Source organism: Scyliorhinus torazame, unplaced genomic scaffold (genome assembly GCF_047496885.1).
Source record: "Scyliorhinus torazame isolate Kashiwa2021f unplaced genomic scaffold, sScyTor2.1 scaffold_444, whole genome shotgun sequence".
NCBI lineage: Eukaryota > Metazoa > Chordata > Chondrichthyes > Carcharhiniformes > Scyliorhinidae > Scyliorhinus > Scyliorhinus torazame.
The window spans coordinates 96,360-114,838 of record NW_027308171.1 but is presented as its reverse complement, the minus strand read 5'-3'; the positions used below and the strand labels follow the sequence as shown (position 1 = coordinate 114,838).

The following is an 18,479-nucleotide window of genomic DNA, read 5'->3' as shown; positions in this document are numbered from 1 at the left end:
ATTAACGACATGGCGGGGTTCATAAAATTGGAGAGAATTAAGTTTGCACAGGGTTTTACAGGCAGTGGCAACCGTTCCTAGAATATCTCGCGGAGCGTTAGAAGAAGGTCGGTCAGCAGCAGCAGCAACCCTGGGGGGGGGGGGGGGGAAGAGGGGGGAACGAGAGATTGTTTGAGGGGATGGACGAGCGGGAGATGGCATGGAGGGTGGGGGGAAACGGTACGTGCGGCCAAGAGCCAGTGTATAAAGCTATGTAAATATACCATCTTGCCATGTATATATCTTGCTCAGGGAGATTTTGCGTTATTTTGTTACGGGAGGTGGGGGAGTTGCTGTTTGTAAGGGAAAAAATTGTGTTGTTAAAAAACCTTAATAAAAAAATATTAAAAAAAAAAAAAACTTCCTCCACAAGGAGACAAAGACATCTCCCAGATACCAGGACACTCTCTACTAGACAGATTGCTGACTGTGGGCGAGCTCGGAGTCAGGAACTGTGCGGATATGTATGGACGACTACTGGAGGAGGTACTCTCACCCCTGGACGAGACAAGTAAAAAATGGGAGGAAAAACTAGGCAGGGAGTTAGGGGGAGGACTTTGGTTCGAAGCACTGCACAGGAAAAACTTCACGTCCACATGCACAGGGCTGAGCCCAACGTAACTAAAGGTGGTGCAAGGGTGCACCTAACCAGGACAAGAAAAAGCACATTCTTCCCGGAGGTGGAGGGCAAGTATGAACAGTGCCAGAGTGGCCTGGCCAACCACACCCACATGTTCTGGTCTTGGCCCAGATTTGTTGGGTACTGGACGTCCTTTTCGAGGCCATGTCCAGGGCTGTGGGAGTGAGAGTGGCTCTTTGCCCACTGGTGACGGTCTTCAAGGTGTCAGAACAGCCAGAGCTATTTATGTGGAGAGGGGTGGACGCCCTAGCCTTTGCCTCCCTGATCGACCGTGACAATTGGCAGCACCACCCAAGGCTGCAGACTGGCTGTCAAGTCAGAGAAAATACATCAGAGGATCAGAGGAAGGTTTCCACAAACTGTGGAGGCTATTCACCAACTTGTTCCAAGTGTTATGGGCCAGGGTTTAGAGAACCCCAAAGTGTGTCATGGATATAACCTGACCCACGACGTTTACTAGATTGTGGTATGGGGAGCACACGGCCCACTCTACAGGTGTGCTGCAGCAGACATCTAACAGTATTTTTTAAAGCAAAACAATGTTTATTCTATGAGCTCAATTGACCTTTTTAAAACATACAGTGAACATCTTAGCAACCATCAATTCAAATATAACCCCAAGGAATACAACACTACGTAATCCTTAAACTTTCCTTTTAACATCCATAAGACATAAACAACCTTTTAACAGAAGCACATCAGGTTTAAATTCTCTACTGAGAACAGTTATCACCCTGAATTCACCAAATGATCAAGAGATAGTCTTTACATGGCAGAGAGAACAATATTACACCTTCTTTGGCTGACTGCAGCTCCAACACTGAAACGAAACCAAAAAAACACAGACACACCCAAGCTTTTCTCAAAGTGAAACTAAAAAGCAGAGCCAGAGCTCAGCTCCACCCACACTCTGACATCATTGCAGTAACCTGAGCAGACAAACATTTCTTAAAGTGACATTCACTATAGCTATTCGATAAACCCCCCATTTCTTAAAGGTACTCTCACATGACACAAGACCTGCTTGTAACCAGCAACCAATAAAGTATGGGATTGGGGAACACATCAGATCAGAGCGCGAATCTAGGATCGGATGGCGGGAGCTGGGGGCAGGATTGGAGATGGCGAAGGGAGATGGCGGAGGGGGGTGGGGGCGGGGAGACACCACAGGAAACACAGGGCAGGCACGAGAGAGCTGGAAGGGACAAAGAACAAAAAGCAAAAGTAATGGCAGTGACAGCACACCCAATGGTCATGCCGCCTCCAGCATAGCACAGTGGCAAGAGGCAACCAAGGTGTGGGGAATCGACTTCCCAACAGAGGCTCATAATCAGGGACCCCCCCCCTCCCACCCATGAATATATAAAAGCTCCCTCAAAGGAGCACAGCCAGCTATTGACCCCACACGACTCAGAGGGCTCACCTCGGGCACCTGTCTGGCCCAGCTGGCGCTTGGCTACCGTTTTTGTCTGTAAATTCTTTATTCTACTTTCTTTCTTTCTGTTGTAGCTAGCTCTACCAGCTTTTTGGCTGTAATATACGCACCCTGTAAGATAAGCTCCATATGGAGGATCATCAAAACTACAGCTGCTGATGTAATGTGTGTTGATACATATGATGGTTCTGTCTTATTCTGTAACCTTTGAAATAAAATGTTAAAAACCGAAAAAACGAATAAATAGCGCCAGGGTCCCGGGTTCGATTCTGTGCTTGGGTGACTGTCTGTGTGGAATTTGCACATTTTCCCCGTGTCTATGTGGGTTTCCTCCAGGTGCTCTGGTTTACTCCCCCAGTCCAAAGATGTGCAGGCTAGGTGAATTGGCCATGCTAAACAAATTGCCACTTAGCGTCCAAAGATGTGCAGTTTAGGTGGAGTTACGGGGATAGGGCAGGCGAGTGAGCCTAGGTAGGGTGCTCTTTCAGAGTCTCAGTGCAGACTCAATGGGCCGAATGGCCTCCTTTTGCACAGTATAGATTCTTTTCAGGATGAAATGGAGGTGGGAGTGGGAGAGGAGACCACAATATCTGGAGGGGAAGAGTGGGCCACTGTTAGAAAAGTGAACAAGGATTCATGATCAGGTCATCTGGCGGGAACTGTTATCCATGGAGCTCCTGAACAGCGCCTGCCTCTAGAAATGGTATGGAAAGACAAGGTGGCTGTATACACAAGGCTAATCTATCCATTGGGGCAAATCTGGGGTATCAGAGGGGGATCTGCAATTCACTGCCACAAGGCAGCAACCTCAAGTGAGGGTATGCCATGAGCTAGGGAAATACAGATGGAGTAGTTAAAGAGCAGCAGACCAGATACAGCATGAGTGAATTTGATTATTCAGTTTACTTGCAGAAATCTGTGCAAACAGAAAAGCAGATGATGCATCATCTCCCAGATGCGTAGCTCATGAACATGAATTTTGTTAATATTATAGTAATAAACCCCCTACCCTCTCAATGCTGTTAATAATCTTTATACTATTTATTTCCGTGTTGTGTAGTTAACCCAGCTTTCAGAGATTTTCCTGGGATTGAGAGTTCTTTGCTGGAAAATCTACAGTAATACTGAACAATGGAAATTTCTTTGTATTTCCAGGCACAAGTTCTCAGTTTACATTCTCCTGGTGTAGTATGTTCTTTGCCCCTTCTGTGTCAAATACAACTAGCTGTTGCAGGATGATCTCTGGATTTCAATGGCGGTATTTACCTGCCAACTCTTTGAGGCAGAAGCGGCACAATTTTGAGCTCTGACCTCTGCTCTGGATGTGACTTAATTCTGAAGTCCTTTCCCACCTCTCCAGCCTCAACCACAGTCCCTCAGCTTTGGGCCAGAATGATGTGAATCAGCATGGTATTACGCCCAGGTTTAATGACAGATTAGAAAGTTAGTTATAAACCTTCTTCAAAATAAAATAAACAGTCATAACAAGTGGAAGAAAGAATATCATTGTGATATTACCTAAGTGAGTGTTAGCAATGAGATTGATTCCTCCGTCGAAGTTCCCATCGTCACTATAAACAGGGCCATCATTCCACATGAGGTCAAATCCTCCAATCTGTTTCTCTTTCCCAGACAGTCTGTCATGTGAAGTATATGGCACGTCAAAATAGAACAAAGGTTCTTCTTCAGAATGAACATTTTCAACATTTTCAACACCATGTTCCATCACAAGTTCATTAACACTTTCATCCTTCCCTTTGGGGGTCTTTATTGTGTCTCCTTTTTCTCCTGCTTCCTGTCTGTGTATCATTCCTGACTGAGATTCACTAACAGAGCGACTACCAATTGGTTTCACTTGAAAGTTCATAGATTATCATAGAATTTACAGTGCAGAAGGCGGCCCATCGAGTCTGCACCGGCTCTTGGTAAGAGCACCCTACCCAAGGTCAACACCTCCACCCTATCCCCATAACCCAGTAACCCCACCCAATACTAAGGGCAATTTTGGACACTAAGGGCAATTTATCACGGCCATTCCACCTAACCTGCACATCTTTGGACTGCGGGAGGAAACCGGAGAACCCGGAGGAAACCCACGCACACACGGGGAGGATGTGCAGACTCCGCACAGACAGTGACCCAAGCCGGAATCGAACCTGGCACCCTGGAGCTGTGAAGCAATTGTGCTATCCACAATGCTACCGTGCTGCCCTAGCGTACCATTGCAGAAAGTTAATGGTTTAATATTGGGGACTCTGTGGCCGAGGAATTGTGCCATGTAATGCATCTTTCTCAGGTGCTACAAAGCGGAGTAGGGCCCCACAACAGGAGACAGAAGCAGGCACAGATTTCCACACATTGGTCTAAGGAGATAGCACCTGTGTCAGTGCCGTCATCGGCCGTATTTAAACTCAGGCTTGGGAGTATTAGTCCCACCTCACTGTGACCCCACCAACAGAGGCTCACCTAAGCTCATTTAAGTCTTGCTCAAGTTTCTCAGTATAGGCTTTGAGCTGCCTTTTGTTATGGTACATGGGGAAAGGATGTGAGCGTACCATTGCAGAATGGAGGAAATGATGAGGACATTTGGTGGACATTCGAGTTTATTCAAACCTAAAGGATCTTGGAGATAGGGCAACAATATTGATCATAGTGGGTGAGAGAATCTATGGAACTGCTAAAGATTATAATAATAATCTTTATTAGTGTCACAAGTAGGTTTACATCAACACTGCAATGAAGTTACTGTGAAAATCCTCTCGTCGCCACACTCCGGCGTCTGTTTGGGTACACTGAGGGAGAATTCAGAATGTCCAATTAACCTAACAAGCACGTCTTTCGGGACTTGTGGGAGGAAACCGGAGCACTCGGAGGAAACCCATGCAGACACGGGGAGAACGTGCAGACTCCGCACAGACAGTGACCCAAGCCAGGAATCGAACCTGGGACCCTGGTGCTGTGAAGCAACAGTGCTAACCACTGTGCTACCGTGCCGCTCTCAATGTGGCCTCTCTGAAGGAGCTGCTGCCTTTTTCATGCTATACTCAATCTTATTTGGTGATTACAAAGGCTGTTCAGCTGCTTGGTAGGGAGCCTCAGATCACTTTATCCATTTTATTTGAAGGCCAGGAACCAGACTAGATTCCTCGAGCCAGATCCTTAGACAGCACCTTCCAAATCCACAACCTCGCCAACCTAGAAGAACAAGAGCAGCAGACACATGGGTACACCACCACCTGCAAGTTCCCCTCCAAGACACTTAGTAACCTGGCTTAGAAATATATCAGCCGCTTCTTCACTGTCACTGATCAAAATCCTAACAGCACTGTGTGTTCCTACACCTCAGGGACTGCAGCAGTTCAAGAAGGCAGGTCACCACCACCTTCGGAGGGTCAATTAGGGATGGGCAATAAATGCTGGTCTAGCCAGCAAAGTCAACATCTCGGAAATAAATAAATAAAAATAAGGACTGTTTAGTGTTCACGCTCCAGATTCGGGAGGCTGAATCCCTTTTTTTCATTTCGGAAGCGGAATTCGCTTGAGGTATTTTCATGTCATTTTGTAGAGCTGTATTGAACTCAGTCGCTTCTATAATCTCAAATACTATGCACAAATTTGTTATCAGTTTACGTGTTTGCATATTTGATAATTGGGAAATACGTGAAGGGGACCCCCACTTAACCTTTTTGGTCACTACGGGCAATTTATCATGGCCAACCCACCTAACCCGCATACTTTTGGACTGTGGGAGGAAACTGGAGCACCCGGAGGAAACCCACGCAGACACGGGGAGACAGACAGTGACCCAAGCCTGGAATCGAACCTGGGTCCCTGGAGCTGTGAAGCAAAAGTGCTGCCCTCTGTGCGACCGTGCTGCCCACTAATGGTGACCATTCAATTACTGATTATTGTAAAAACCTATCCGGTTCGGCTAGTCTGATCTATATATGATTCCAGAGCCACAGCAATGTGGTTGACTCTCCTAAATGGTTGGGAATGCAAGGGATGGGTGACATATGCCCAAGTGATGCCCACAACATATGAACAATACAAAAATAACTCAAGGCTGTTTGTGAGACATTGCTGCGTACAAATTGGCTGATTGTACAAAATTCTAAATTGTACAAAACTCCACAAGAACGATTCATTAGCTCTGAAACATTTTCGAATAATCTGAGGACTTGGGAGACCCGACACTCACCTTCCTTCCATGTCTACAACATGCACTGTGTCCTCCAGCAAACGGCATTTCAACTCGTAATCCTCCTGGCTGCTAGCTATTAGTGAAGGAGAAGCATTCACCTCTAAAAGCCACCTAAAGAAACAAAACAGAAAGACATTAAAGATGTTTGTAGGTTCAGATATGGGGAGAAGATACATGCAACATAAGGAGAATTGGCAGAGCAGACAGACCAGGGAAAGGATTCAGAGCTATCCAATGCAGGGTGTGAAAGTACAAAGTCATCATATGCAGCGCCTAATCATTGGACAGAACAATCAGACCCTTCCTAATTAGGCAAATACTGCTTCATCTGTATTGTTATTCTCACACTTGCTAGCAAACTTATTGGACTGGATTTTGATGGGGGGAGGGGTGCATATTGCCTCACCCCCACCCCCGATAGAAAGTGGGGGGGTCGCTAATGGACCAACTTTTAAAAAGGCTTCCCCACAGCAACATTATACTGCAGCATGAGACTTACATCCCACAGTGTATTGACGTTCTGGCCTTGGGAACTTACAACAAACCTGATTGGCTTGAAATTCTTTTACAGTCCTAGTAACTCCTACGTTTAGTAGTGGACTGCACGCTGTCCCACAAAGAAGACAATATGGACACTGAACAAAAGTACATATGAGATTTTTACACAAGGAGAAAAGTGTGTGGGGCTGGAGTCAAGTTTTGATGGGCGGTTGGTGGGGTTGCGACACAAAACTGGGGTACCATCTCGGGGGAGGGGGTGCCAATGCACGCAGGCATCCCCCACGGGGGCAACCTCCTTCTTTCTGAGTTGGATTGTTGTCCATAAAATCCATAATTATTCAGGGTGGCAATCTCCCCCAGGTTCACGAGACTTGCTGGAGGCAGGGGGGATTTCATAGCACCTGCATATGCCCAACCGTATCATGGTATGGCACCGGAGGCGGGATTAGGCCATTCATTAACACTTCATTGAGCAGGTAAGGGCCTCAATAGGTCTAAAGGCTGGCAGGATAGAGGTGCCCTCCCAGTCACCATATTATGGCGAATGGGTCAGGGGTGGGCAGGAAGGTGGTGGGCCATTGACCCTCCACATACATGCACCCCCCCACCCACCAAAAACACACCCGCTGAGGGGCAGTAAAATACAGAACATAATCACAATAAAACTTTTTTTTTTTAGAAAATATTTTATTAAGGCATTTATAATTTTAACACTTTTGAACAGGAATATCCAACAATCACAAAACCCTCCCACTAACATGGCCATCTCCCCCCCAAGCACCGACCCTAACTATCATGGTCCATGTAACTACTCCATCTCATGGTTCTCCTTTCATTGGTTTTCCTACACTTATTCGTCACTTCCATGCCTTCCCCTTTTACCCCCTCCTCGCCCCCCCCCTGCTGACGAACTAATTTTTCTTAAATAAGTCGATGAACGGCTACCACCTCTGAGTGAACCCCTGTAACAAACCCCTGAAGGCCAATTTGAATTTCTCCAACCTGAGAAACCCCGCCAAATCGCTTACCCAAACCCCTGACTTTGGAGGCTCTGAGTCCCTCCATCCCAGCAAAATCCGTCTCCGGGCCACCAGGGAGGCAAAGGCCAAAACGTCAGCCTCTCTCCCCCCCGGGCTCCCGGATCTTCTGACATACCAAATATTGCCACCTCTGGACTCGGAATCACCCTCCCTTCCAGGACCTCAAGACATAACGTCCGCAAATCCCTGCCAAAATCCCCTCAACCTCGGACTCGCCCAGAACATTGCACATGATTCGCAGGACCTTCCCCACAGTGCCCAAAGAACCTGCTCATACGGTGTGGAAGGGAAGTTAATGTGAGGATTAGTTGCCCACTGAGGAAATACATTAATATTAGTTGCTATTAAAGAAAAGGCACTTGCGAAAGCATGACGGGAATGCTTGACTATATTTTGACACTGCTTTTGAACAAAACTTAGAGGGTTGGGTAATGTAAACAAAATACTGCTGCCAAACAGCTAAAACCTTATTCTGCTGATAAGTCGTTTTAGAGTTGTGTTAGCAAGGGCAAGAAATGTGTACTTTCCCAAGGTTTGTTGAACATTAGCATGGCCAGTCAGGTGCTGTTTTCTCGAGAGCTGTTTATTTCAGACTATGCCCTTTTCTGTCTCAGAGTGTTGTGGAATGGCTATTTTCCTACTCCAGCCTCTCCACGATATCGTGTTAATAAAAATCCTAAAACGAAGCTCGAAGCCTCTGTCTTTATTATTTCCACGACAATTTGGCGTAGTCTTGCAGGATCTCTAATTTAACGAGATCCAAACCGAAGGACTCTCTCAGCTGCAAGGGAGAGAGCCACCGGCGCATCGCAGCTGAAAGGGGGGTGGCGCCCGGCAGTCTTCATTACCGACAGGTGACTCATGCTTGGATGAATTATCTTAATTAATAAATTAAAGATAATTGCATGAGAAGCAAAAGGTGCCATAGAGACAGCACAGTGAAAGTGCTAAAATTAAAAGACAGACTTCGAGGGTCGCGAAAGGTGAGCGCTCCTTGTAATATTTGTGAATAATATATGCAGTTGTTATATATATGTTCTAAAGTATCTTTGCAGGAACAAGAGCGATGGGCAATAAACTCAGACGCCCCCTCACAGGCCGTCCCGAAGCCTTGGTAGAAATATCTGGAGCGAGAAAGAAGATGAACTTTAGAAAGAAGACAGATGAGGGAGTCAAAGTGAGTAAGAAAACGGAAAAGGGGATAAAAGCAATCATAAAGCAATAGAATAAGGTAGGAGATCCTATCGTCTCCCCATAGGAACCCAAAGGAAAGAATAGTGAAGTAAGTGAAAAGGGCTGAAAAGCTTAATAAGCTTTTTTCCCGAATTATCTGGGGATGACAGATCCCCCTAACTGCGTGCTGGACACTGCAGCTGATCCCCTCCCAATACAAAAAAAAGGGAGAAAATAAATAGAAGATTAAGGTTCGAAACGTAACAAATGGGTTCCTGTATAAAAGGAAATTCAGATTGTTTCAATTTTGCAAGATCGGATTTGAGTTTGAGATTAAGCCATTCAAGTCGTCCAGGACAGTGCCTCCTAGATAAACACGTCAGTAATCCAACTCAATTGAGTAAAAAGAACAAGAAAGAGATTGGAATAAAATAAATAAAAGTTTCATGATGAAGGCGAATGGAAGATCTTGTTTAGTATTTTAATCGAGCGATTGTGAAATGGCTGTCTCTTTAAGAATCTGTGGCCGTGAGAGAAGACTAACGGTCAACTGTGATATTTGCGAGCTGTGAGAATCTGTGTGTTTTGTTTGTTTTTCTGTGGATGTTCTAACGATGTTTACCTAATTAATTTTGGTCAAAGCACTGCAGTGCTAGGTTCTTTGGTTTGTGAGTGTGGAAATATTTGTGTGTTGTCTGGTATTGTGATTTCGAGATCATAGTTTAAGTGGTTTGTGTCAACATTTGAGTTTAAAAAAAAACCTAGTGACATGTCTCTCAAGCACTGAAACATCTGAAATTGAAATCAGTTTAAAGGAAAAGAAATTCAAGCAGAATAGAAATAATTGAACAATATAAGTGTTTAGATTATGTGGAGGGTTGCAAATGGCATTCCAAGTTTTCCACCCCTTCAGGTTCTGTCGGAAAATTAACCATTTCAGCAGATAGTTGATCTGTTCTAAATTGTCTCGAATTGTCTCGAGTTAAGAATAGTTAATGTCTATAAAATCAATCATTGCAAATTGACTTAAATGGAAATACTCTTATGGTGCATCCAAGCCAGCTTTGAAGGATGGGTTTGCAGTCCCACCCGGCATAAATGGAGACTGGGCTCCCAATGATGATCAGCTGAATGAAGGAAATGAGTCCCTTGATCACTGGTTAGCAAATAGAGGGAAAGAAGCTATCATGAAAGGGGCTAAGAAGCATAGTGACATAGGAGAAGTAACTCGGTGTTTGCAGAATGACAATAGGAGATCATTATGTGGACCTTCTGGTTGATACATGACCTCTGTACCCCCCTCCATGGAAATAACCCCCGGTGAAACCTCTATTGTCACTGCGGGAGTAGCCGGTATTCCCATGACGGAGCCATTATCATGCCCAACAAACATGGAAATAGACACAGTCCCCCTGGTAGATACTATGGGTATTTCTAAAACATTGTCTCTTCCCATATTAGGTAGACAGACACTCTGCAAATTAGGAGCGGTAATTCATTGCACTAATGAGGGAATGTTTATGGAACTACCTCAAATATGAAGTCACCAGTTGATAAATTTGATAAATTCGGAGGCTGCGCCTGATCAATCTGTGCCTGTGTTGTATTGCTGGCAGCTGGACGTTAACCCTTATAGTAAAACTGTGAAGAAACTGCAGGAAATCCTACAAAAGGACCGTTGGGCACAGCTGTTAAAACACCTGATTCCAGCCGAGAAAATATAGTGACCCACTGCATGGCTTGATATGCTCGTAAGGATGAGCAAGCATACAAGATACAAGCTCAATGTCACTTGGGCAAGCAGAGTTCATTGAAAGTCACTCCCTATTTATTTTTCCGTGTTGTGGGATTAGGAATGTTAGTACAATTAATTCATAGTCAGAGGGACCTGTTTAGGATGGGTTTGACTTTAGAACCCCAAATAACATTAGCCGTAAGACACCCTGCTAGGGCAAAGCAAATAGGAGAAATGATCAAGGCTACGGGCCAGGTGCTGGGAAATGGGGTTAGGTGGCTAATTTTGACCGGCGCAGACTCGATGGGCTGAAGGGCCTTTTCTGTGTTGTATGACTGTGACATACAAAAACACACACATTGAGGGAGACAGATGGAAACAACACCAACATTGCACACAGAAACACAATACATACGACTCATCCCACAGTCACATCAGATTAGATTCACACAGAATCATACACTGATTGTTCTTACGGTTTTAGGCTCTTGTCGATCAGAATGTCATATCCATACAATTCAAAGCAGTGCTTGTCATTAATGATCACTGTTTGGACACTCTGCAAACTTTTGATGAAGATATTATCCATGTCTTTAAAGAGCATTTCCACTGCCTCAGTGCCATGTTTTGCTGTCAGATACTGTCGCAGTTGTTGCATCAACCACTTGCAGCCCTAGAATAGAGTGTTGATAGGGTGTCACAGTATATTGCAATTTCTTGCAGTATATCATAGTGTCATACAGTCAGTCACAGTATATTACACAGACTCAATGTTTCTCAGTATATCATAGTGTCACACAGTCAGTCACAGTATATTACACAGACTCAGTGTCTCTCAGTATATCAGTGTCACAGTCAGTCACAGTATATTCCACAGACTCAATGGGTGGGATTTTCCGACCCCCCGCCAGGTCGGAGAATCGCTGGGGGCGGCGTGAATCCCCGCTCCGCCGGTGGCTGCCGAATTCTCCGGCGTCGGATTTTGGGCGGGGATCGCGCTGCGCCGGTCGGGGGCCGTTGGCAGCGGCCCCCTCGGCAATTCTCCGGGCCACGATGGGCCGAGCGGCCACCCGTTCCTGGCCAGTCCCGCCGGCGTGAAATGGACATGGTCCATACCGGCGGGACCTGGCCTGGAGGACGGTTAGCAGGGTCCTCGGGAGGGTGCAGGGGGATCCGGCCCCGGGGGGCCCCCATGGTGGCCTGGCCCGCGATCGGGGCCCACCGATCTGCGGGCAGGCCTGTGCCGTGGGGGCACTCTTACACAGGCCGGCGCGGAGAAGAAACCCCCTGCACATGCGCAGGAAACACGCCAGCGGTTCTGTGCATGCGCCAGAACACCCTGGCGGTCCTGTGTATGCGCAACTCGCGTCGGCCGCCGGTTAGCACGCCGCCAATCCCTCCAGCGCCGGCCTAGCCCCCGGAAGTGCAGAGGATTCCGCAACTTCGGGGTGGGCCGACGGTGGAGTGGTTCACGCCGCTCTTTGGCGCCGGTACGGGCCGCCCTGCCGATTCCTGGAGAATGTGTCTCAGTATATCACAGTGTCACTCAGTCAGTCACAGTATATTACACAGACACAATGGATGCGATCTTCCGGCCGCTTCCCGCCAGAATCGGAGCAGGACACGGCTGGTAAATGCCAGGAGAGGCCTCCTCCGGGATCCCCGGCGGCCACAACACCTCATGAGATCTAACCCGATCTCATTGAAACATACAAAATAGGAGCAAGAGGGGGCCTTTGGCCCTTCATTCATTATGATAATGGCTGATCATCCAACTTAAAAGTCTAACCCTGCTTTCCACCCATATCCTTTGACCCCTTCATCCTAAGTGCTCTATCTAACTGTGAAAACACACGCTGCCCGAAAATCAGCTGCCGCACATCGTGGCCGATAAAAGCCGAGAGACCCCGCTCCCGGGATCTACCTGGCTCACAATGCCTCGTGAGATCCAAAGTGATCTCTGGAGATTTTGTGATGTAAATCCAACCTGCATATTAGAGTGAGACAGCCAGCCTCACTCTAATGTGCAGATTCCTGAGGTACCTGAGGCTTTGGGATTCATCCCTTTGTCTTGGAGACCTTGGTAAAATGCCGTTCAGCACCAGTCTCCACAAACGGGGACCAGATGTAATGGCACTCGTGGGGGTCTCCAAGGGGATCGGAGGCCCCATCTGCATGCCCTTTGGGCAGGGTGGTTTCCTGGCGCTGCTGGTGCCACCTCGACACCCTGCAAGTGCCAGCCTGCCACCTTGGCAGTGTCAGCCTGGCATCTGGCAATGCCAAGTGGATAACCTGCCATTTCTATAAATTATACTTCATTGTTACTGTAGTAACGAATTTCACAGGCTCACCACTCTCTGGGTTAAGAAATTTCTCCTCATCTCCGTCCTAAATGGTCCACCCCGTATCCTTAGACTGTGACCCCTGGTTCTGGAAACACCCGAACATCCTTCTTGCATCTACCCTGCCTAGTCCTGTTAGAATTTTATCGGTTCCTATGAGATCCCCCCTCATTCTTTTGAACTCCAGTGAATACAATCCTAACCAATTCAATCACTCCTCATACGTCAGTCCCGCCATCCCAGGAATCACTCTGATAAACCTTCTCTACACTCCCTCGAGAGCAAGAACATCCTTCCTCAGATAAGGAGACCAAAATTGCACTCGATATTCCAGGTGTGGCCTCACCAAGGCCCTATGTAATTACAGAAAGATACACCTGCTCCTGTACTCAAATCCTCTCGCAATGAAGGCCAGCATACGATTTGCCTTCTTTAAGGTCTACTGTACCTGCATGCTTACCTTCAGTGGCTGGAGTACGAGGAAACCCAGGTCTTGTTGCACACTCCCCTCTCCTAATTTATGGCCATTCCGTAATAGTCTGCCTTTTCGTTTTTGCGACCAAAGTGGATAACCTTGCATTTCTCCAAATTATCCTGCATCTGCCATTCATTTGCCCACTCACTCAACTTGTCCAAATCACACTGAAGGATCTCTGCATCCTCCTCACAGCTCACCCTCCCACCCAACTTGGTGTCAAATGCAAATTTGGAGATATTACATTTTGTTCCCTCATCTAATTAATATAAACTGTGAATAGCTGGGGTCCCAGCACCGACCCCTGTGGTACCCCACTAGTCACTGCCTGTCAATTGGAAAACGACCCGTTAATTCCTACTCTGTCTGCCAACCAGTTTTCTATCCAAGTCAATACACGACCCCAAATCCCATGTGCTTTAATTTTACACACCACTCTCTTATGCGGGACTTTGTTAGGAGCCCTCTAAAAGTCCAAATACACCAGAACCACTGACTCCCCCTCATCAACTCCTCTAGTTACATCCTCAAAGAATTCCAGTAGATGTGTCATAGATTATCATAGAATTTACAGTGCAGGAGGCCATTCGGCCCATCGGGTTTGCACTGGCTCTTGGAAAGAACACCCTACCCAAGGTCAACAGCTCCACTCTATCCCCATAACCCAGTAACCCCACCCAACACTAAGGGCAATTTTGGACACTAAGGGCAATTTATCATGGCCAATCCACCTAACCTGCACATCTTTGGACTGTGGGAGGAAACCGGAGCACCCGGTGGAAACCCACGCACACACGCAGAGGAAATGCAGACTCCGCACAGACAGTGACCCAAGCGTTCACCCCCCATCAGCGGGCTCCCCGCATCACCGTGCTCCCCCCATCAGCGCGCTCCCCCCATCAGCGCGCTCCCCCATCAGCGCGCTCCCCCATCAGCGTGCTCCCCCCATCACCATGCTCCCCCCATCACCGTGCTCCCCCCATCACCGTGCTCCCCCCCATCACCGTGCTCCCCCCCATCACCGTGCGCCCCCCCATCAGCGTGCTCCCCCCCATCACCGTGCTCCCCCCAAATCAGCGTGCTCACCCCCATCAGCGTGCTCACCCCCATCACCGTGATCGACCCCATCAGCGTTCTCCCTCCATCAGCGTGCTCCCACCCATCAGCGTTCTCCCCCCATCAGCGTGCTCCCACTCTTCAGCATTCTCCCCCAATCACCGTGCTCCCCCCATCACCGTGCTCCCCCCATCACCGTGCTCCCCCCATCAGCGTGCTCCCCCCCATCAGCGTGCTCCACCCCATCAGCGTGCTCCCCCCCATCACCGTGCTCCCCCCATCAGCGTGCTACCCCCATCAGCGTGCTCCCCCCCATCAGCGTGCTCCACCCCATCAGCGTGCTCCCCCCCATCACCGTGCTCCCCCCCATCAGCGTGCTCCCCCATCAGCGTGCTCCCCCCCCATCAGCGTGCTCCCCCCCATCAGCGTGCTCCCCCCATCAGCGTGCTCCCCCCCATCAGCGTGCTCCACCCCATCAGCGTGCTCCCCCCCATCAGCGTGCTCCCCCCCATCAGCGTGCTCCCCCCCATCAGCGTGCTCCACCCCATCAGCGTGCTCCCCCCCATCACCGTGCTCCCCCCCATCAGCGTGCTCCCCCATCAGCGTGCTCCCCCCCCATCAGCGTGCTCCCCCCCATCAGCGTGCTCCCCCCCATCAGCGTGCTCCCCCCCATCAGCGTGCTCCCCCCCATCAGCGTGCTCCCCCCCATCAGCGTGCTCCCCCCCCATCAGCGTGCTCCCCCCCATCAGCGTGCTCCCCCCCATCAGCGTGCTCCCCCCCATCAGCGTGCTCCCCTCCATCAGCGTGCTCCCCCCCATCAGCGTGCTCCCCCCATCAGCGTGCTCCCCCCCATCAGCGTGCTCCCCCCCATCAGCGTGCTCCCCCCCATCAGCGTGCTCCCCCCCATCAGCATGTTCCCCCCCATCAGCGTGCTCCCCCCCATTACCGTGCTCCCCCCATCAGCGCGCTCCCACCCATCCGCGTGCTCCCCCCATCACCGTGCTCCCCCATCAGCGCGGTTCCCCCATCAGCGCGCTCCCACCATCAGCGTGCTCCCGCCCATCAGCGTGCTCCCACCCATCAGCGCGCTCCCCCCCATCAGCGTGCTCCCCCCATCAGCGTTCTCCCCCATCAGCGTGCTTCCCCATTTCAGCGTTCTCCCCCCCATCAGCGTGCTCCCCTCATCAGCGTTCCCCCCCATCAGCGCGCTCCCCCCAACAGCGCGCTCCCCCCATCAGCGCGCTCTCCCCATCACCGTGCTCCCCCCATCAGCGTGCACCCCTTATCAGCGTTCTCCCCCACATCAGCATTCTCCCCCCATCAGCGTGCTCCCCCCATCAGCGCGCTCCCCCCATCAGCGTGCACCCCCCCATCAGCGTGCTCCCCCCATCAGCGTTCTCCCCCCATCATCGTGCTCCCCCCCCATCAGCGTGCTCCCCCCCCATCAGCGCGCTCCCCCCATCAGCGTGCTACCCCCATCAGCGATCACCTCCCATCACTGTGCTCCCCCATTAGCGTGCTCCCCCCATCAGTTTTCTCCCCCACCATCAGCGCGCTCCCATCACCGTGCTCCCCCATCAGTGTGCTCCCCCCATCAGCGTGCTCCCCCCATCAGCGTGCTCCCCCCATCAGCGTGCTCCCCCCATCAGTGTGCTCCCCCCATCAGTGTGCTCCCCCCATCAGCGTTCTCACCCCATCAGCGTTCTCCTCCCATCAGCATCCTCCCCCCATCAGCTTTCTCCCCCCATCAGCTTTCTCCCCCCATCAGTGTGCACCCCTCAATTAACGTGCTCACCCTATCAGCGTGCTCCCCTCCATCAGCGTGCTCCCCCCATCAGCTTTTTCACCCCATCAACGTTCTCCCCCCATCCCGCGCTCCCCCCACCGCGCTCCCCCCATCAGCGTGCACCCCTCAATTAGCGTGCTCACCCCATCAGCGCGCTCCCCCCATCAGCTTTCTCACCCCATCAACGTTCTCCCCCCATCACCGCGCACTAAGGGCAATTCATCATGGCCAATCCACCTAACCTGCACATCTTTGGACTGTGGGAGGAAACCGGAGCACCCGGTGGAAACCCACGCACACACGCAGAGGAAATGCAGACTCCGCACAGACAGTGACCCAAGCGTTCACCCCCCATCAGCGGGCTCCCCGCATCACCGTGCTCCCCCCATCAGCGCGCTCCCCCCATCAGCGCGCTCCCCCCATCAGCGCGCTCCCCCATCAGCGTGCTCCCCCCATCACCATGCTCCCCCCATCACCGTGCTCCCCCCATCACCGTGCTCCCCCCCATCACCGTGCTCCCCCCCATCACCGTGCGCCCCCCCATCAGCGTGCTCCCCCCCATCACCGTGCTCCCCCCAAATCAGCGTGCTCACCCCCATCAGCGTGCTCACCCCCATCACCGTGATCGACCCCATCAGCGTTCTCCCTCCATCAGCGTGCTCCCACCCATCAGCGTTCTCCCCCCATCAGCGTGCTCCCACTCTTCAGCATTCTCCCCCAATCACCGTGCTCCCCCCATCACCGTGCTCCCCCCATCACCGTGCTCCCCCCATCAGCGTGCTCCCCCCCATCAGCGTGCTCCACCCCATCAGCGTGCTCCCCCCCATCACCGTGCTCCCCCCATCAGCGCGCTCCCCCCATCAGCGTGCACCCCCCCATCAGCGTGCTCCCCCCATCAGCGTTCTCCCCCCATCATCGCGCTCCCCCCCCATCAGCGTGCTCCCCCCCCATCAGCGCGCTCCCCCCATCAGCGTGCTACCCCCATTAGCGATCACCTCCCATCACTGTGCTCCCCCATTAGCGTGCTCCCCCCATCAGTTTTCTCCCCCACCATCAGCGCGCTCCCATCACCGTGCTCCCCCATCAGCGTGCTCCCCCCATCAGCGTGCTCCCCCCATCAGCGTGCTCCCCCCATCAGCGTTCTCCTCCCATCAGCATCCTCCCCCATCAGCTTTCTCCCCCCATCAGCTTTCTCCCCCCATCAGTGTGCACCCCTCAATTAACGTGCTCACCCTATCAGCGTGCTCCCCTCCATCAGCGTGCTCCCCCCATCAGCTTTTTCACCCCATCAACGTTCTTCCCCCATCACCGCGCTCCCCCCACCGCGCTCCCCCCATCAGCGTGCACCCCTCAATTAGCGTGCTCACCCCATCAGCGCGCTCCCCCCATCAGCTTTCTCACCCCATCAACGTTCTCCCCCCATCACCGCGCTCCCCCCATCAGCGTGCACCCCCCCATCAGCGTGCTCCCCCCATCAGCGTTCTCCCCCCATCATCGCGCTCCCCCCCCATCAGCGTGCTCCCCCCCCATCAGCGCGCTCCCCCCATCAGCGTGCTACCCCCATTAGCGATCACCTCCCATCACTGTGCTCCCCCATTAGCGTGCTCCCCCCATCAGTTTTCTCCCCCACCATCAGCGCGCTCCCATCACCGTGCTCCCCCATCAGCGTGCTCCCCCCATCAGCGTGCTCCCCCCATCAGCGTGCTCCCCCCATCAGCGTTCTCCTCCCATCAGCATCCTCCCCCATCAGCTTTCTCCCCCCATCAGCTTTCTCCCCCCATCAGTGTGCACCCCTCAATTAACGTGCTCACCCTATCAGCGTGCTCCCCTCCATCAGCGTGCTCCCCCCATCAGCTTTTTCACCCCATCAACGTTCTTCCCCCATCACCGCGCTCCCCCCACCGCGCTCCCCCCATCAGCGTGCACCCCTCAATTAGCGTGCTCACCCCATCAGCGCGCTCCCCCCATCAGCTTTCTCACCCCATCAACGTTCTCCCCCCATCACCGCGCTCCCCCCATCACCGCGCTCCCCCCATCACCGCGCTCCCCCCAT

At 51.2% G+C, this 18,479-nt stretch overlaps 1 protein-coding gene across 1 annotated transcript in view; it reads right to left on the bottom strand.

Annotated features, from left to right (window-relative positions):
- Positions 1–18,479, bottom strand: part of LOC140406297 (probable tubulin polyglutamylase TTLL9) — a gene marked incomplete at its 5' end in the record, with an annotated part of 73,766 nt that overhangs the window by 33,702 nt on the left and 21,585 nt on the right. Inside the window, 3 exons of the mRNA XM_072494410.1 lie at positions 3,633–3,751; positions 6,316–6,429; positions 11,244–11,440. Of these exons, the coding sequence (XP_072350511.1) occupies positions 3,633–3,751; positions 6,316–6,429; positions 11,244–11,440 (430 nt within the window). The remainder of the gene's footprint in view (positions 1–3,632; positions 3,752–6,315; positions 6,430–11,243; positions 11,441–18,479) is intronic.